This window comes from Panthera pardus, unplaced genomic scaffold, assembly GCF_024362965.1.
Source record: "Panthera pardus isolate Hobbes unplaced genomic scaffold, ASM2436296v1 HiC_scaffold_13, whole genome shotgun sequence".
In the NCBI taxonomy this organism is placed as follows: Eukaryota; Metazoa; Chordata; class Mammalia; order Carnivora; family Felidae; genus Panthera; species Panthera pardus.
Genome location: NW_026526688.1, coordinates 114591816 through 114609299, shown reverse-complemented (window position 1 = coordinate 114609299; position 17484 = coordinate 114591816). Strand labels below are relative to the sequence as shown.

At 37.7% G+C, this 17484-nt stretch overlaps 1 protein-coding gene across 6 annotated transcripts in view; it reads right to left on the bottom strand.

Annotated features, from left to right (window-relative positions):
- The window catches only part of LEF1 (lymphoid enhancer binding factor 1), a 119916-nt gene that overhangs the window by 98962 nt on the left and 3470 nt on the right, over positions 1-17484 (bottom strand). For all 6 annotated transcript variants that reach the window (XM_019416851.2, XM_019416841.2, XM_019416868.2 and 3 more), the window contains exon 3: positions 16549-16682. In XM_019416851.2, coding sequence (XP_019272396.1) covers positions 16549-16682 — 134 coding nt within the window. The remainder of the gene's footprint in view (positions 1-16548; positions 16683-17484) is intronic.

Here is a 17484-nt window from a genome sequence, read left to right as displayed (position 1 = left end):
GAACAGAGCTATCTACACAACCACTTTTAAACAAGTACACCAAACAGTCTCTACCATGCTTCAAATGGGCCGCGTTAAACTGCAAGCAGGTAAAGAGAGAATGGCACATTGTAAAAACTGCAGTCACGTGGAGCTGCCGAAACAGGCTGTACCACGCCAGGAGACCTGGCTCATCTCTGCCCGTCCGGGATCCCAGGGTCTGCACTACTGATGCTGCTTCTGCACAAGTTCATGTTTACAACTGTAGGTGCTGCACAAGTTCATGTTTACAACTGTAAGCTCACTAAGGGTGGTGACTACCTTCACGGACATATACCCACAATATGGCTCAGCACAATGACTTTCAAAGTAAGTATACCTTCCATGAATATCTATGGGATGAATGACATATCATTCCTGAAATAAACATTCTCTGGTGTTTGTCTTCATTCTACCAAGATACTTGTTTACAGTTTAGGGTTAGTGCAGAGAGAACAGAGACAGGTACAACAACAGACATCTTCTTCTGAATAGTGAAATGGAATAAAGTGTCCTTTCTGGTTACTACACCATACTACCAGGGACAAAAGAGTTTTATTAGCATCTTCTTTCCTGAAAAAAAAATACAAGAAATGAACCAAGCTAATGCCAGAAAGCATTTTAATTAAGTAGCTAATTGTTTATACAATAACCAGCAAGTAGATCTCAATTGTGTCGTTATAAAGAAACAGAAAAATCATAATTTTGTTGTAGAATTGTTTTGAGCCATTATTTTAAGAGTAGTTGATCAAAATGATTAATATGCTTTACAGATAAAAAGCTCACATAAACTCATAAAGATATGAACAAGCAATTCACATAAATATGTAACCACATAAATATGTAACCACATAAACGTAAATATGTAAATACATATTTATAATCTACTTGATTAGATTTCTATTTAAACCTATACAACCAGAGAATACCTATCCTTAGAAATCTATTTAAATCTGTATAACCTATAAAAAGTAGATTACAGATTATGTATGTTTTTTTTTTTTTTTAATGTTTTTATTTATTTTTGAGACAGGCAGAGACAGAGCATGAACAGGGAGGGTCAGAGAGAGGGAGACACAGAATCTGAAACAGGCTCCAGGCTCTGAGCTGCCAGCACAGAGCCCGACACGGGGCTCGAACTCACGGACCGCAAGATCATGACCTGACCCGAAGTCGGCCGCCTAACCGACTGAGCCACCCAGGCGCCCCAGATTATGTATGTTTTTAACAGGGTTTCATTTTAGCAGGATTAAAAATTTTTTTTAATGTTTTTATTATTTTTGAGAGAGAGAGGGAAACAGAGCATAAGCAGGGAAAGGGCAGAGAGAGAGAGAGAGAGAGAGAGAGAGAGAGAGACAGAGACAGAGACAGAATCTGAAGCAGGCTCCAGGCTCTGAGCTGTCAGCACAGAGCCCTATGCGAGGCCCGAACTCACGACTGCAAGATCATGACCTAAGCCAAAGTCGGGCGCTTAACCAACTGAGCCACCCAGGCACCCCGTCATTTTAGCATGATTTAAAATAAAAATAACGTTCATAACTGAAAACATAATCAATAAATTGAAATATTCTCATAACTGGATAGTATCCAACCATAACTGACGACCCAGACCTATATTTATTCACATAAAAAGATGAGCACATGATACATTTTTAAGGAAAAAACATTGTAATAAAAATAATCTTATGAACCCATTTATAAAAATGCTGGTATTGTAAGTATAGATGCAGAAAGAAATCTGAAAATGTGTGTGTGTGTGTGTGTGTGTGTGTGTGTTTGTAAATGAAACATTGTATCTGAATGGTGGAAACATATTTTTAATTTATTTTCTCTATTGTTTAATGAGTTCCCTCAATTTTTTAAAAAATATATTGCTTCTTAATAAAAAAAAAAAAAGGCATTTTTTTTTGAGAGAAAGAAGACTGCTCCTAGTAAGTATCTTCATAACAAGAAAAGTTTCTTCACTTTTTAAAGGAAACCCACTGTTGCAACTTCTCAGGAATGATCATCATTCCAATTAATTCTAATTTCTCTTACTTAATCTAACATCATGATACCACAAAAATCACCACTAACAGCTCCTAAAAATGAAGCACATACCACATCTTAATTGTTTATTGTGCAAAGAACACTCTTTGGCAGTAGATTTTTGCCTGTAAATGCTCAGCTCTTATGGAATGAGGAGACAACATTATTTATCAAAGAGATTCCAAGAACCACAAAACCTCTGGCCACCCAGCTATTTGATTAACCTACTTAAATACATAAGATTTGGGGACACAGGGTCCCTAGAAGTGAGCAATAGGGACTCCCATAAAATTAGACATTTATCAAAATGTGTCTGATACACCCAAAGAACAAATATTTCCTGGGAATTTTCAAGAACACATTAAACAATTACATGGTTATGTGTTGAATGAACCAGAAGACAATTTTTACATATTCTAAGAACCTGTTATTTAAGCCACTACTAAAGTTAAACCGTTTATATTGTTTAATAAAACACATGTATAACAGACACTTTTAATCCTCAAAGTAGTTTACTGACACTAAGGATTCTTCTCAACACCTTTTCAAGGGAGAAACTAGTTTATGGATTGGGTCCCAACTCCTGAATTAGGGATACCTGGCTTTGAATTCAAGTTCTACCACTTACAAAACTTTGGGACTACAGTAATCAAATAACTTCTCTGTGCCCCAGTTTCTTTTTTGGAAACATGGAAAGACTAGCAATATTCACTTCAAGTATTTAATAAGAAAAATGCATGTAAAGTGCATTCATTAGATATTACATGCTAGTATATGAATACTATTACTCTCCTCACCTCTGGGCAGTTCTAGGACTCACAGTCATACAGAGGCTTCGGGTAAAATCCAGGCAGCTTCAGAGGTAAGTAAATGAAGTGATTTTGTGAGGCACTGCGGACTTAAATAAATGATGGGACCAAAACGATGGTCATAATATAAAATGTTTTGACTCCAGATATTGGTTAATTTTTTGTTTTCTTAGCTTGAAAGAGAAACGTAGGATAATCCTTAAACCAAACTCATGAATGTCTGTCCTGAAACTTGCTCTTCTTCCTAAATTCATTTTTTCCAGAATGCTGTCCCCTCATCATCCAGCTAGAACTTTCACCATCTTTTATACATCTCCCCTTCTCCTTGCATCTAACTGGTTTGCCTTTGAACTCAATATTCACCACGAGCACAACTATTTCTACCAAATATAATATTAAAGAAATTTACAATTTCATATACTATCTCATTTTATACTCACAAAGCTTCTATAAGAATTCATACACCTTACTGGTGAGAAATTGACTGATTCAGTGGTCATCTAGCATCTTCTGTGTGGCAGTGACAGTATCAATAAACTGAAATTTCAGAAAGCACCCAGCAGTATAAGTCAAGACCTGGGCCCCAGTTATGGTACCACTACTTACTAGCTGTGTGATTGGAGCAAATGACCAACTTTATTTGTACTCCTACTTCTTGAACTGTTTATCGTGGTCCTTAATCTCTTCTATGCCCTCTATGCCTCAGTTTCTCAACCCTCTTTATGCCCAGTCTCACGTGTAAAACTGAGATATTAGGGATATCATCAGGTTATTCTGAGAATCAAGTGAGCAAAAACATAAAAAGGACTCTGAACAGTTCCTACGTACTATGTACTCAAAACGGAGAGCTAATGTCTAGTCCATGGACTCCATGTTGAATGTTCAGAGAACTTCTAAGCTTAATTTCAGCTTTGTGATTCTCTATAAGCTTTTTTTTTTTTTCAAGGGTCTCCATTTAAATATGGAATGACATCTGGTATTATTGCCCGATATTAGTGGGAATTCAAATTTTCTGCTAAATTTATTCCACAATCATCTGGAAAGTAACCTGCTCTATTCCAGGTAGTGTAACAGGTTCTAGGCAATAGAGATGAATAAAACAGGTGCTCTATCTGCAAGGAACTAACAACCAGTATGAAATACAGATGCAGAGACAGCCAACTATTATTAGACATGGTAACAGTTATGAAGAAGGTCCTGTGGGAATCCACAGGAGATAGCACTTAGTCTTAACTGGTGGTAGAATCAGGAGGGGCTTCATGAAGGAGGTACCATTTAGCCTGGACCTTTAAAGATGAACAAGATTGTGCTGGCAGGGAAGAGGGAGCAGGGCACTTCAGGGAGACCAAGATAAGAAATGGAAGATGGGGATTTGGGAAAGGGTTTAGGGTGTAGGTCTGGAAATGTAGGTGAATGGTAAGCTGCAGGGTAGGGCAGTAAGGAGACAAGCCTTGAAAGGTAGATGGTTCCAAAATGTGCAAAGCTTTGAAAATAATGCTGAAGAATGTGGGATTTATTCTGTAGTCAATGGAGGGCATTCCGGGAAGAAACCTGACCTGACTAGAAGAGAACTGAGTGCCAGTGGTCTCTATGAGGGCTAGGCAGAGAGAAGGTGAGCTCTGGGGCCAAAGTGCCCAATGTTGCTCTACTGCTTTCTCGGTTCGAGGCCTGTGCAGGTCACTTAGGTCATCTGAACCCCAGTTAAATTATTAAGCAGCTAGTGGGTCAGTGTTTTTCCAAACCTTACTTTAGGTAAGAATCAATAAAGTAACGTGTTCAAAGTGCATATGCATAACCTGCCTGCAGCTTCTGGTTCGGGACATCTGCAGAGGGGCCCAAGGATCTGCCTTTTTAACGAGAACCACCCCCACCCCCCCACCCCCGCCCAACTAGTAATTCAGATGCAGTCAGTCCCTGTCCCAGAAACACTACCAATAACACAGAGTACTGTGTATTTTTACAAATAGAACAGGTGGCAATCCATGTTATAGGTGAAGAAACCAAAGTCTAGAGAGAATAAGTCACTGGCTGAAGAGCACACAGTGTGCCAGTAACAGAGCACTGGGATCCAGATCTTTGGACTCCACCAGCAGTACTCCGCTACAACTCCCATCGTCGTATGAATGTGTCTTTTACCGCTACTGTCTCTGGGCCACAGTCTGATCAGTCTATCAAGGCTTATGACTAAAGGGAACCACTGTGCCCTTCTTCCCTATTCCCTGGCTTGGCCAATAAAGTAGGAACTTGTGTTCTCTGGGCAACTCCCAGGAAGGCAGCCTTTTCCTCTCCCATCTCCTCATTCATTTTCCATAAGGCAGGACTACTCCTCTCTGGTGATTTGGAGAAAGAAAATGAGCAAGGGTAGATGACTCTTTTTTTCTCTCTTTTGAGGTCAACTTGCCCAAGCATGGATTTGTTCTCACCTCAAGTTCCACAGGAGATAAGCTCCCAGCCTCTGTTAGGGAAGTCTGTGGCTCAGTGATGTGTTCAATTTGGGGAAGTCAAAGGAAGTCCAAATTTATGTCATAGTCCAAGCCACATTCGCCAATCCAGTCTTATTAATAAATAAACTGGGGGCACCTGGGTGTCTCAGCCGGTTGAGCATCTAACCAGCTTGGGTCATGATCTTGCAGTCTGTGAATTTGAGTCTCATGTCGGTCTCTCTGCTGTCAGTGCAGAGCCTACTTTGGATCCTCTGTCCCCCTCTCTGCACCTTCGCCACTCATGCTTGCTCTCGCGCTCTCTCTCTCAAAAATATGTAAACATTAAGATATATATATATAAACAGGGGCACCTGGGTGGCTCAGTCAGTTAAGTGACTGACTTTGGCTCAGGTCATGATCTCACAGTTGGTGATGGGTTCGAGTCCCACGCTGGGCTCTGTGCTGACAGCTCAGAGCCCGGAACCTGTTTCAGATTCTGTATCTACCTCTCTCTCTGCCCCTCCCCTTGCTTGTGCTTGCTTGCTCTCTCAAAAATAAATAAATAAATTTAAATGCACACACACACACACATATTTATGTGTGTGTGTGTGTGTATATATATATATATACACTATATATATACATATGTATATATACATACATACATACATATATGTATGTATATATGTATATATACATATGTATATATATACACAAACAAACAAACAGATACTCTGCTCTCCATCTGTCTGACTTCTTCATTAGCACTGGACTCATTCTTAACCAGAAGAGGCATAAAAATTATCAGCCTCAAAACACCAACCATAACCAAACCTGAATATAATCAAATACATACTTTTAAATATGGACTTAAAATAAATGTTCTTTTTTTAAGGTTAAATTGCAATGTTGGGTTAACCCCAACTTAAAAATAAGGTGCATTCACTCATTGCCTTTAATTCTGCAGTTCTACTTCTAGCAATTCATTTCAAGGAAATCGAATCTGTGCAAAGATTTAGTTAGAAAACATGCACTTTGGGGAGCCTGGGTGGCTCAGTCAGTTAAGAGTCCAACTTTGGCTCAGGTCATGATCTCATGGGTTCGTGAGTTCGAGCCCCATGTCGGGCTCTGTGCTGACAGCTTGGAGACTGGAGCGTGCTTTGGATTCTGTGTCTCCCTCTCTCTGCCCCTCCCCGGTTCATGCTCTGCCTTTTCCCTCTCTCAAAAATAAATAAACATTAAAAAAAATTAAAAAGAAAGAAAATATGCATCTCATCACAATGTTGCCGAAGACAGGGAAAAATGTGACTTCATCTGAATGTCTTCAACAAGACTGATTACATAAATTAGGCAATCATTAAAAATGATGTTAGGTGCAGTTAGGGGCGGCTGGGTGGCTCAGTTGGTTAAGCATTTGACTCTTGATTTTGGCTCAGGTCAGGATCTCACAGTTCAGTTTGTGGGATTGAGCCCCACATTGGGCTCCTTGCAGACAGCATGGAGCCTGCTTCAGATTCTCTCCATCTCTCTGTCCCTCCCCAGCTCTTGTGCTCTCTCTCTCAAGGTAAATAAACTTAAAAAAAAATGATGTAAAAATTATATACTGTATCTTGGTGGGAAAATAAAGCAAATTACATAACAGTATATTATGTTCCCATTGCCATAAACATATAAAATATATATTTATATATGTGCATAGGTACAGTAGAGGTCTAAAAGGCTACATAGTGAGTTTTAAGAGTGATTGCCTCACACAGTGGGATTCTGGGAATTTAATATTTGTTATTCCTCTTGCTTATTTTACTAATTTCTCTAGTGACCATGGATTGCTTTTTTTAATAAAAGTATTCTATTTTCATAAAACATAGTGAAGCATTAATGAAATTTCCAATAAAATCAAAGTAATAACTGCTTTTCTATTTTATATTTTAACCAATATTACGATTCATTTAATAAGTGTTTTATGTTCTGAATGGCAAACGTGGCTATTTTCAAAGAAAATAAACACCTCTTTCTATCTTAAGGGAGGGCACTGACTCCACAACTCCATGGGGATCAGAACACCCACCTACAGTTTTTAGTCAGGACTAAAGAACAGCATCTGGCTCAAAGTAGTCATTTTTTTCAAAAGGGTAAGTGTTTTTCCTTTCAAAAAATAAAATAAAATCTTGAGTTTTAATGTAAAAATTTTAATGTATACAGACAAATGAGCAAACACTAATTCAAGCAACGTTTGGGAGACTTAATTCTTTTCCCAACCTTGCTAGTTAGCTAAACTGGTTAGCCCAATGCAGTAAGCAGTAAATAATTTTTTACTTCAGTACTTTTGGGTTTATTCCAGACTTTAAAAAAGTCTCACTGTTGGAGTCACAGACTAAGTCTAACACACTTGAGACAAGATTATAGTACCTTTTTCTTGATCCAAGTCATCTGAACCAGTGCACCAAGATGATATGTGATCATAATTATGAGATATAATATTTGCCGTTAAAAATGGAAGAATTCTTTGCCAAGAAAGCTGACTCCATGTTGAAATATATTTAACATTCACTGGGTTTTATTTAGAGAAAAAGTAAAGTCTTAAAAGGATGGAAGCTGGAATTTTCCACAAGGCTAGAAAATCACTAATTTCTCCTTGCTGCTGGGCCAACACATCCCCTTGGACCTGATCCTTTTAGGTGCCAGGAAAGCTGGAAAGATTTAAGTTAGAAGAAAATTCAAAGGGGAAAAAAATAACTTGCCTGTCATCCTCTACATTCACATGGCTCTTAGATCTCCTCTATATAATTTTTGCAGTGGAGAGAAGAAACTTGGCTCCTAAAGGATTAAGGGGAAAAGTCTCCTAACCAAAAAATATTCTTACCTCCATCCAAGGAGTTAAGAGTTATCTGGCAATTTCATATCAAATATTAGAAGGATATGAGATTTTTCATGAATATGAAATTTAGAAACCTGCTCCTTCACACATCTCATTCTCTATGGTGCTAACAAGAAAAATCACATGCTCTCCTAACATGACTAGGGAGAAAAAGGAACCCAAGAGAAGAAAGCCACTTTGGTAAGGGATGTAATGACAATTCCCAAAATTTTTATTTATGCAAGATTTTTCTTTTTTTGTTCTTTTTTTCCCAAAAGTTTATTTATTTATTTTGAGAAAGAGAGAGAGAGAGTGAGGAGGAGAGAGAGAGAAGGAGACAGAGAATCCCAAGCAGGCTGGGCACTATCAGTACAGAGCCCAATGTCCTGACTCACAAACCCTGGGATCATGACCTGAGCCCAAGTCAAGAGTCAGACACTCAACCAACTGAGCCACCCAGGCACCCCTACACAAGAATTTTCTACAGGTGAATGTAAGGCCTTCACTCAGTGTCCAAATTTCAGGTCAGCACAGTGGCATGATAAAAACCAAACACTTCTTCCTTTTCTCAGGAGCTTACTAGGTACAGTCAAACACCCCTTGTGGCTACAGCATTCCCAGCAGGTGGGGGTCCAGGCACTGGCTTATACCATCTGACACTCCTGCTCTGTTCCCTTAGCTAGTAAACCGAGTACTTTTACAGGCTTTGTGCCACCTAAATTTCACATCAACCACATAAAGCAGGCAAGAAATATTAAAATTTCTCATTTTATAAATGAGGAAACAAAGGCTGATGGAGGTTAAATACCTCCCCCCACGGCTTTGGGAAAGAATGAAGGACTTGGGACGAGACCTCAGGTCTCTGACATCTTACCCAGTACTGGTCTTCCCCCACAGGTTTGCCTTCACAGGGAAATACCTGGCTCTACCTAACCAACACTCAAATATGTTGTTCTCAACATCACAGAAGGACATAATTTACAGTACACATTGGCCTAGAAAATTCCGCAGTGATAATGCCACATATATTTAGAAGGAACACACAAAAATTTTTAATACCTGTAAATACCTCAAGTTTTACTGGGAAAAAAAATGGTTCTATCTGGGAAACAATAAAAATAAATTGCATTAACCATATGATACTAAAACATAATTGAAGATGATTTTCTATTACTATTATATTTCTATCTCAAGTATCCTTTTGAAAAAAGTGTTTCTATCACCTCTTTTTCTTCAATTAAGTTTCTAGAACTAAGTAAGAAAGTACTTCTTGTGACCAGTCCTCATATGAGGGTCCAGTCCCATTCTTTTTCATTCTTGCAGCAAGCTCCCAGCTGGCTGTTTTTAGCAGTTACTTGGAAACTTAACAGTCTTTAAAGAGCGACTTTGATTTTCTTATTAAAGACTCTAGCCTAATGTTCTCTCTCTCTTTTCACTGATGCAACAAATCAGAGAAAAGATAAAATAATAAAATACTAAGGATTATTTAGCAGACAGTTTTTGCTTTTAACATAGCATTTGGTTTGATAAAGAGAGATCACTTGGAAATATCCAAAAAACATACATGAAAAATTTCTAGTGCATTTTTTATTCAGCAAATCTACTTACGTGTCTATTCAATGCTAGGCTGAATGGAACTATCTCATAATTCATCAGTAGTCCTTGATCAATTGACCAGCTGATCAACTATCATCAACAGTGGATAGGTTTTACTGCAGAATTTTTCAGGATTGAAAAAAAAGGACTTATAAGTAGGTATTAGTATGTCAGCATTTAAAAATTTGCTTTGGTAACTGTTTCATTAAGAAGCTGACAACATGAAAGGAAAATTAAAGCTCCACTTGAGCCACTCCTCCTTCTAGATTATAGAGCCTTCCCTTCAGCTACCCCTCATGCAACCTTTCTCTGTGCTAAGTAAAATTGCAATAGTCCTCTTTCTTAAAGTGAACATAACATCAACAACAAATTACTATGATGAGGATCAAAGCCTGATTCTGAAAAACCATCATCAAGTTTCATATAGAATTATGTGTGGACATAGCTCAAAACAATGGCCAACAATTAAAAGTTTTTTAGCGTCTACCTGCCCCTGGTTAGCTGCAAAAATAAAACACATTTCTAGACTCTCTGTGACGCAACATCTCTGCCAGTCATATTTCTCCTACAGATGGGAAAAAGGGGACAGGTAGTAGGCAAAACTCTTGTTTGCTCTGTAATGCCCTTGCAATATTCCCCATAAAGATTGAAGACCGGTAAGTACCACTCCTGAGAGCTTTGTGAGTGATCTACACATAGCAAGTAGTTAATTTCAGCAGGTTTACAAGTTTAGTTTGAGTGGGTATGGTGTATAAAGGCATCATCTTACGGAGATTTTAAAATCCCCTGAACGATCCAAGTAAAATACAATACTGTCCAAAGAAATATAATAAATTAAAAAAAAATAAAAAATAAAAAAATAAAATCCCCTGAACATCCTCTTAGTCTGCAAATAGTCCCAGCTAGACTGGCTACATTGTCAAAATCTCTGGAGTGAGCAATCCCTGTTTCCTTTCCATCTTCTCTACTCAACTGCCCACTCTTCCTGTCAAGTCAGTGTATTTCAATATCCCTCTCTTTCTACCCCCACGCCCCACCCAACCTTTGTGGTTCGTCTCTAGGTCATTTTCTGGCTTTACTTCTTCAAATTTTATAAAGATTGAATCACTTACATGCCTAAAATGACTTAAGAGCTTATAGAAAAGTGTACAATTCCTATACTGTGACTTCATAAGGTCATAATTAATATTGAAAAGCCATCATGATCTAAAATATATTTTAAAAAGTATTTAAACAAAGTCCAGTGGCTGCCTTTTCCAAATGAGTAAGGACCTATCAGGACAGTACAAAGCAGTACTAAGTCTCTTGACTGCTACAGTATTAGCTTTCTATAGACTCTCTGTTTGGCATTAACCACTTAATAATATTCAAGATACACAAGTTTTAAATGAATATCTACTTTTTAAAAAACCTTCACTCCCATGATAGCAGCACCTATATAACACTGAACTTTACTTTTGCCAGGGAATAAAACATATGTGCTTTTCTGCTAACCCACGGACAGTGCTGGCTTATCTATTTTGAAATCAAAGGGAAACCAGTTTTATAAAATTCCAATGTCTATAATACATAAATGAGGAACAAAGGGGTCAGAGAGTTATGGAATGATCTACTGCCTAAAGAAATGTCAGTCACATAAACCAAGAATGGTTCTGCCTAAAGAACTGATAGGATTGGTTTAAAACAGCAAAAACAACACAACAGGACTCAAAAAGCTACACAATTTTCTCGACTGATGTTATGAAAGAATACTTGTGAGGCTACAAATTCAAGTCCAGTTGAACCCCATTGTGAGGTCCAATCTCGGTCCTGGTAAATCGTACATAAGTCTCCAACCACAAGATCGACTGAATCAAAATAATGGGGTTGATGAGAGCAACTTCAGGACCTGTGTGGGGGCAGGAGAAGAGGTACTTCGAAGAGCAAGATTTTCTGCAGGATGGCTCAATGGTCTTTAGTTTTAGTGAAATTGGGTTGTTCTCTTATTTTTATGAACGAACAAGAAATTTCTAGTCAGGGGCGCCTGGGTGGCTCAGTCGGTTAAGCGTCCGACTTCGGCTCAGGTCACAATCTCACGGTCCGTGAGTTCGAGCCCCGCGTCGGGCTCTGGGCTGATGGCTCAGAGCCTGGAGCCTGCTTCTGATTCTGTGTCTCCCTCTCTCTCTGCCCCTCCCCCATTCATGCTCTTCTCTGTCTCAAAAAGAAATAAAACGTTAAAAAAAAAATTTTAAAAAGAAATTTCTAGTCATTTTGAAAAAAATATAGCTGAATAAAGATCACACGTTGGCTGCACGAGTGATGCAAGTACGGTATTAGCTACTGGAGGGTCAGATGTAGGTAGTATGGCTCCCTGGAACGCCTGAATAAGCAAACCATTTGGTCCTGAGATAGCTCAGATACATGAATGGTAGTTGCGGGGGAGTAAGGTGTCGCATCAGCTTCCAATTATTCAGACTAAGATCCTTCCCTGCTTTGTAGCATTACAATTAAAAATGTATCAAACGAAAGAACTAGAAGAGTTTGAGGGCTCTGGGGAATTTCCCCACACATTCTCCTGATACACACATTCAAATTTGAGATAGAACCCATCTTCTAAAACTTAAATTCTCCTGCACTTCAGGTAAAGAGGCAAATTTAATGTACTTAGCTTCGGAAAGTATGCAACTTAGAAAATTGAAAATAATTTCTCACTAAATCAAATTAAGTAGCTTCTTGTAAAGTGAAGACACCCCACCTTAAAAACCTTGCTCAAAATATAAGCCACAGTCTCCCTCCACTCTTGAATTATTACTTCTGTATTTTCAAAGCTATTCAGCAATGCACAGTGGTATAAGTGTAAGCTTACAGATAAGCGTAAGCTTACTTAGTTCCTAATTCAAGATGTAGCAATGACGAAAATCAATTTTAAGCTGTTTGTGAGCAAATACAAACATGGGGGTAGGTTATCACAAAGTCATAATAGATACCTATTATATTCTGTTCATCAGAAATCAAAATGATGTTTCTCTTAAGGTAAAAAAAAACAAAACAAACAAAAAAAAACCATACAATAGAACGGAGATGCTCAAACTAATGGAAAAAAGATCCCCTGAACATTTTAATAGCAATGTCTACTAAAAATAAAAAAAAAGGAAAGATGAAATGCAAACATAAACATCGTCTTTTCCCACCTAAAAATCCATCCTGTGTGAGCACAAAGAAACAATGAAGTCAGCAGCACGGTGCTGACCAGGTGTTACTGCGGTAGGTCGGTGGGTCCTACGACCCAGCTGTAACATTTGCTGTAGCTCCCCACAAGACGTCTGCTGCTTTTCCCTCCCATGCATCTGAAGAGAAATGAGATGCTTCTCTTCAGAGGTATTAAAAACTTGGGTAGCCTATGGGACAAATGTAAGTCTGACACCTAAGATTAATAACCACAGTGCATTATGCCAAAGGGAACTTTCACTATGTTGAAGCCAGCCAAACCCCCTGCTCACATGGTATTCAGGGTATTCAGGCACGCAAGCGCCAGGACCCAAAGGAGGTAACAAAGTATTTTTTTCTTTTAATACTTTACCATTGGCCTAGAGGGACTGCCATAAATAAGACTCAGAAAAAAAAAAGGCTTGGGAGTATGCTTTTAATAAATTCTCTAGGGTCCTTGTTCTGAAATACTTAACAAGCTTCAGCATCTTCTTACTCTCTATGAAAACGACCAACTCAAGCCAAGGTTTACTGTGCTTTAAGAACTGACACCAAATGTGTTATTATTACAGGTGTTTTCTTATTAGGCCTGATTTATTTGAATTGAGAATTCGCATTTAAAATTCTTTGAGACACTCATTCATAATATTTCTGATATAAACACACCTCTAAGAATTCCAGTTCTGAAACATGTAACTAGCCAGTTAAAATTTCCCTTCAGAAGGAAAAAAGCTGGATTGCCAAAGGTGGTTCACTTGAGTAGGTAATACTGTACTTAGGCCACAGGTAAAAGCTGTGTAAGCATCTTATGTCAGTATTTGTCTAAAAAAGAGTAAAACGCATATAGAATTGTTAAAATGAGCTATCAACAGAAACACATCTGTGCGTGCCAATTGGCCTTAGCTGATAATCTCTGGATATGTGCAGGTTCCTATAAAATGGAAGATTCTGTGTGAGGAAGGGGCGGTCAGGGCCCTCCCCCACCCCCAGATGTTTTTCTAGTCCTAACACCTGCGGGCAGCAGATGCCCGTAAACAAGCAGTTGTTTGTAATGCAAATGCAAGTAACAAGGATTCCTTGGGGCTACCCCCCACCTTCAGCTCAAACACAAATGGTCACCCAGCTCCTGACACCCTAGATGAAAACTTATCACTGAGAATGTCAGTTACACAAACACTAAGTCCTACTAAGGAGAGAGTTAAAGAGCAAGAAGGCAGAAAGCGCGGTTAGGGGTGAATAAGAGAGGCTGCTTTCCGGTTAAAGTGTTTTGGATCTCAGACACATTAAAAACAGCTGCTAGGTATTAAAAACCGAAGACTGCAACTACCCTTAAAAAAAAAAAATGGACATAGCCTTGTGGTTAAAACTGAAAAGCTTCTATAATTGTGCAAACTGCAGAATATCGCAACAAAATGTGCCTAAAATAAACAGGTCCTAAAATATAACAGAATACACCAAAACAGCAGGTAACAAGGTAAGGTAACTTGTTTCCTAACCACACCCCTTTCCTCCAATCTACACCCACCAACATTTATTCTGGCCACAAATCTTTCCTAAACAACGAATGACTGTTCAACTCACTGACCTCAAAATTTTAATACGTATACTAACAATACTTTCTATCAGAATTTCAAAATTATTAGTATTGGCGGGGGTGAGGGTGCGTGCTGCATGCTGGAGACCTAAAGCAGAAAGTGTTAATTTAAAGAAAAGAAGGTTAATTTTCAATATGCTTAGGGATAATTTATCCGTATCAGATTTTTATTATATTGACTTTTAATAATTTTCGTTTTGAAAGGAGAAGTGGCTGAACTAAAGAATAAATCCCACAAATACTTATTAAGCATTAATTGTGTTTACAGCTGAAAAGTGTAAGATTGTTTTAGGGGTTATCTTCTATTGTTACCAGTGCAGAGACTATAATTTAGATTTGTCAGAAAGATTATTTGTTGTTCTAAAAAGACTTTCAACAGAAATCTTCAATTATCCCTTATCTAAAACATATTCTCCTCCTTACCATCCAAAAAAACCCCAACAAAACAAAATAGCCCAACGATAAAAGAACTATCTGAGATGTCTGCATATTTAGTTCAACAAATACAAAGTCACCTACAAATTTTAAAACTCAGAAGCATTTATACTTGGAGTGGTCTCTAAATATTAAACTGTATTTGCTTAATTAGTTAATATACTTTTTAGTCAGGAGATTTGTATGTATCACACAGACATCTCTATCATCAAATATTTGAAAAGCCTTTTAAAATAAAATGTGAAAACTCTATTTCATATAACAACCGTCACAAGTTTGCCAAGATCACCATTTTAGCTGCTATATGAAAATTAGAAATATCTTATTCCCTACTTGAAAGTTCAAATATCTTTTGGAAATTTATGGAAAAATAATTACATTAACTTCTAAATCACAGTGCCCACATATATCTCATATACCTCTCGTTCTAACAATCAAAGACTACAAATAATCACACAAATACTCTTATTTGTTCACAATTGATTCTTCTCTCTGCTCCTTTGCTGAATCTTCTAGATCCCAGAGGTATTAATACCAGTACTTTCCCCGGATGTCTGTGATTTTTTTTTCCCCCACTTAGTGGAAGCACTGGACTAATAAGGCAAAGACCATAGGTTCCATTTTCACGATCCTGGATTTCTCTCCCTAGAGGAACAGACTAAACCCCTAATCCCCAAGACCCACACATACATGTTCTTCACTGGGGCTTAGGTGGCAGAGGGAGAGTAAGTCTGAAATAGGGTAAATACACTGATGGATCAGTGAAAATCCATCACTACCACAGAAGGGACTATTCTCTGGGAGAACTCCAATCACCAGTACATTTCACATTCACATACTATACAAGTTACCCTTTAGGTGTTTTCCTACTGTATAAAGGAGGTTTTTGCTTCCCAACAAAGAAAAATAGCATCAAATAATGTATCTGAAATTCTTCACAGTGTTAAACATTTGCATAATGTAGTTATAATGCCACTGCATTTTTTAGAACTTGAAAAGTTAAGTGAGCCATGAGATAAAAAGAACAATTTTCATTAGGATTATCTTCAAATACTTTCTCAACAACTGACAATAGAGTAAAAATACCTCATCCCCACCTGACCCCCAACTGATTTGTTAAAAAACATAGGGTAATACAATAAAATGAAACACTGTTTTAAAAGCTGAAGTAACATTCTAAATGTTCAACTACAAATGAGCTAAAGTAGTTCTGATTCTAGATGGTTTATGAGCAGTGAAAACTATACAGTACTTAGTTAATTGAAAAATTAAATCAATTTTCTCCTGTCATCAGCATAAAAAGCACAATACTCATAAAATCATGAATTTGTTGACTTAGCTTTACTTGATTTCATGATAACTGGAACTCTGTTATTTATTAATCTTAACCAATAAGCCAAAAGCTAAAATTCCAAGAGCAAGACATCAAAGGTAGTAAGTACTCTTTCAAGGCAGCCATTCTTCACAGCAGGTCTTATTTAGTAATGACCAGTCACATATAATGAGAGTATTTCTAAAGTGTTTTAAAAAACAAACATTTTGCTAACATACAAATTAACTTCCACTTCTGAAAATAATTTGCAACATCAGCATGTTACTCACTGTTCTTGGGATGGGTGGAGAAAGAGATCCATTTGACATGTATGGGTCATTATTCATATTTGGCATCATTATGTACCCAGAATAACTTGAGTAGGAGGGTCCCTTGTTGTAGAGGCCTCCATCTGGATGCTTTCCTGAGAGAATTCAAATAACAATCAATGATGCATTGATTTCCTTTTTATATCACTGTATTTCCATCTGAAAATCTAACAGTTCTATGACAAATCAGACCTTATACAAAAGACTTGTTTACAAAATACTGTAACTGGATTATTATGCTCTATTTTAGATTGACAGTATTTATTCTCTTAAATGACTTAGCAGCGAAACAGATGTTTTAAAAACATGTGGTTCAATTTACTTCCACTACTGACGGGTGTTTTTACAAAAATAAGTGTTATTCATCTTACTTAATTTGCTCTAAAACTAACAAACTGGACCAAGAAATACAGGCACAGGGAAAAACACACAAATCTAAAGCTATATTATAAACATATAAGGCCATCTGGCTACACACACACACACACACACACTTACACACCTGAAGTTATGCTCCACCGTATCGGCAAACTCAAAAACTCTACCCGTGATTGTAGATTTCTAGAAAATTTCTAGATTTTATCAAGAGAAAGAGTTGTGTCTAGTACATGGACAACTAATCAAATTTATAAAGGATTAACTCCAGGAGACTTAATTTTATGTACTACACCATTCTGCCAAAGAAATTTGTGTGTGTTTACTATATACATTTCTTCTCTTTAATCTGTATAACTACTTTGTAGCTCAGAAGAAAGTCTGATATTACAGTTCTCTTCCCTTCTCCTCCTGGCTGACATATTGTATGCATGAACACTTCATTCTGGTCAGGCCGACTGTAAGTAAACTGGAGAACAGAAATGCAGACTATTCGAAATGAAAACCCTACAGATTATTTTA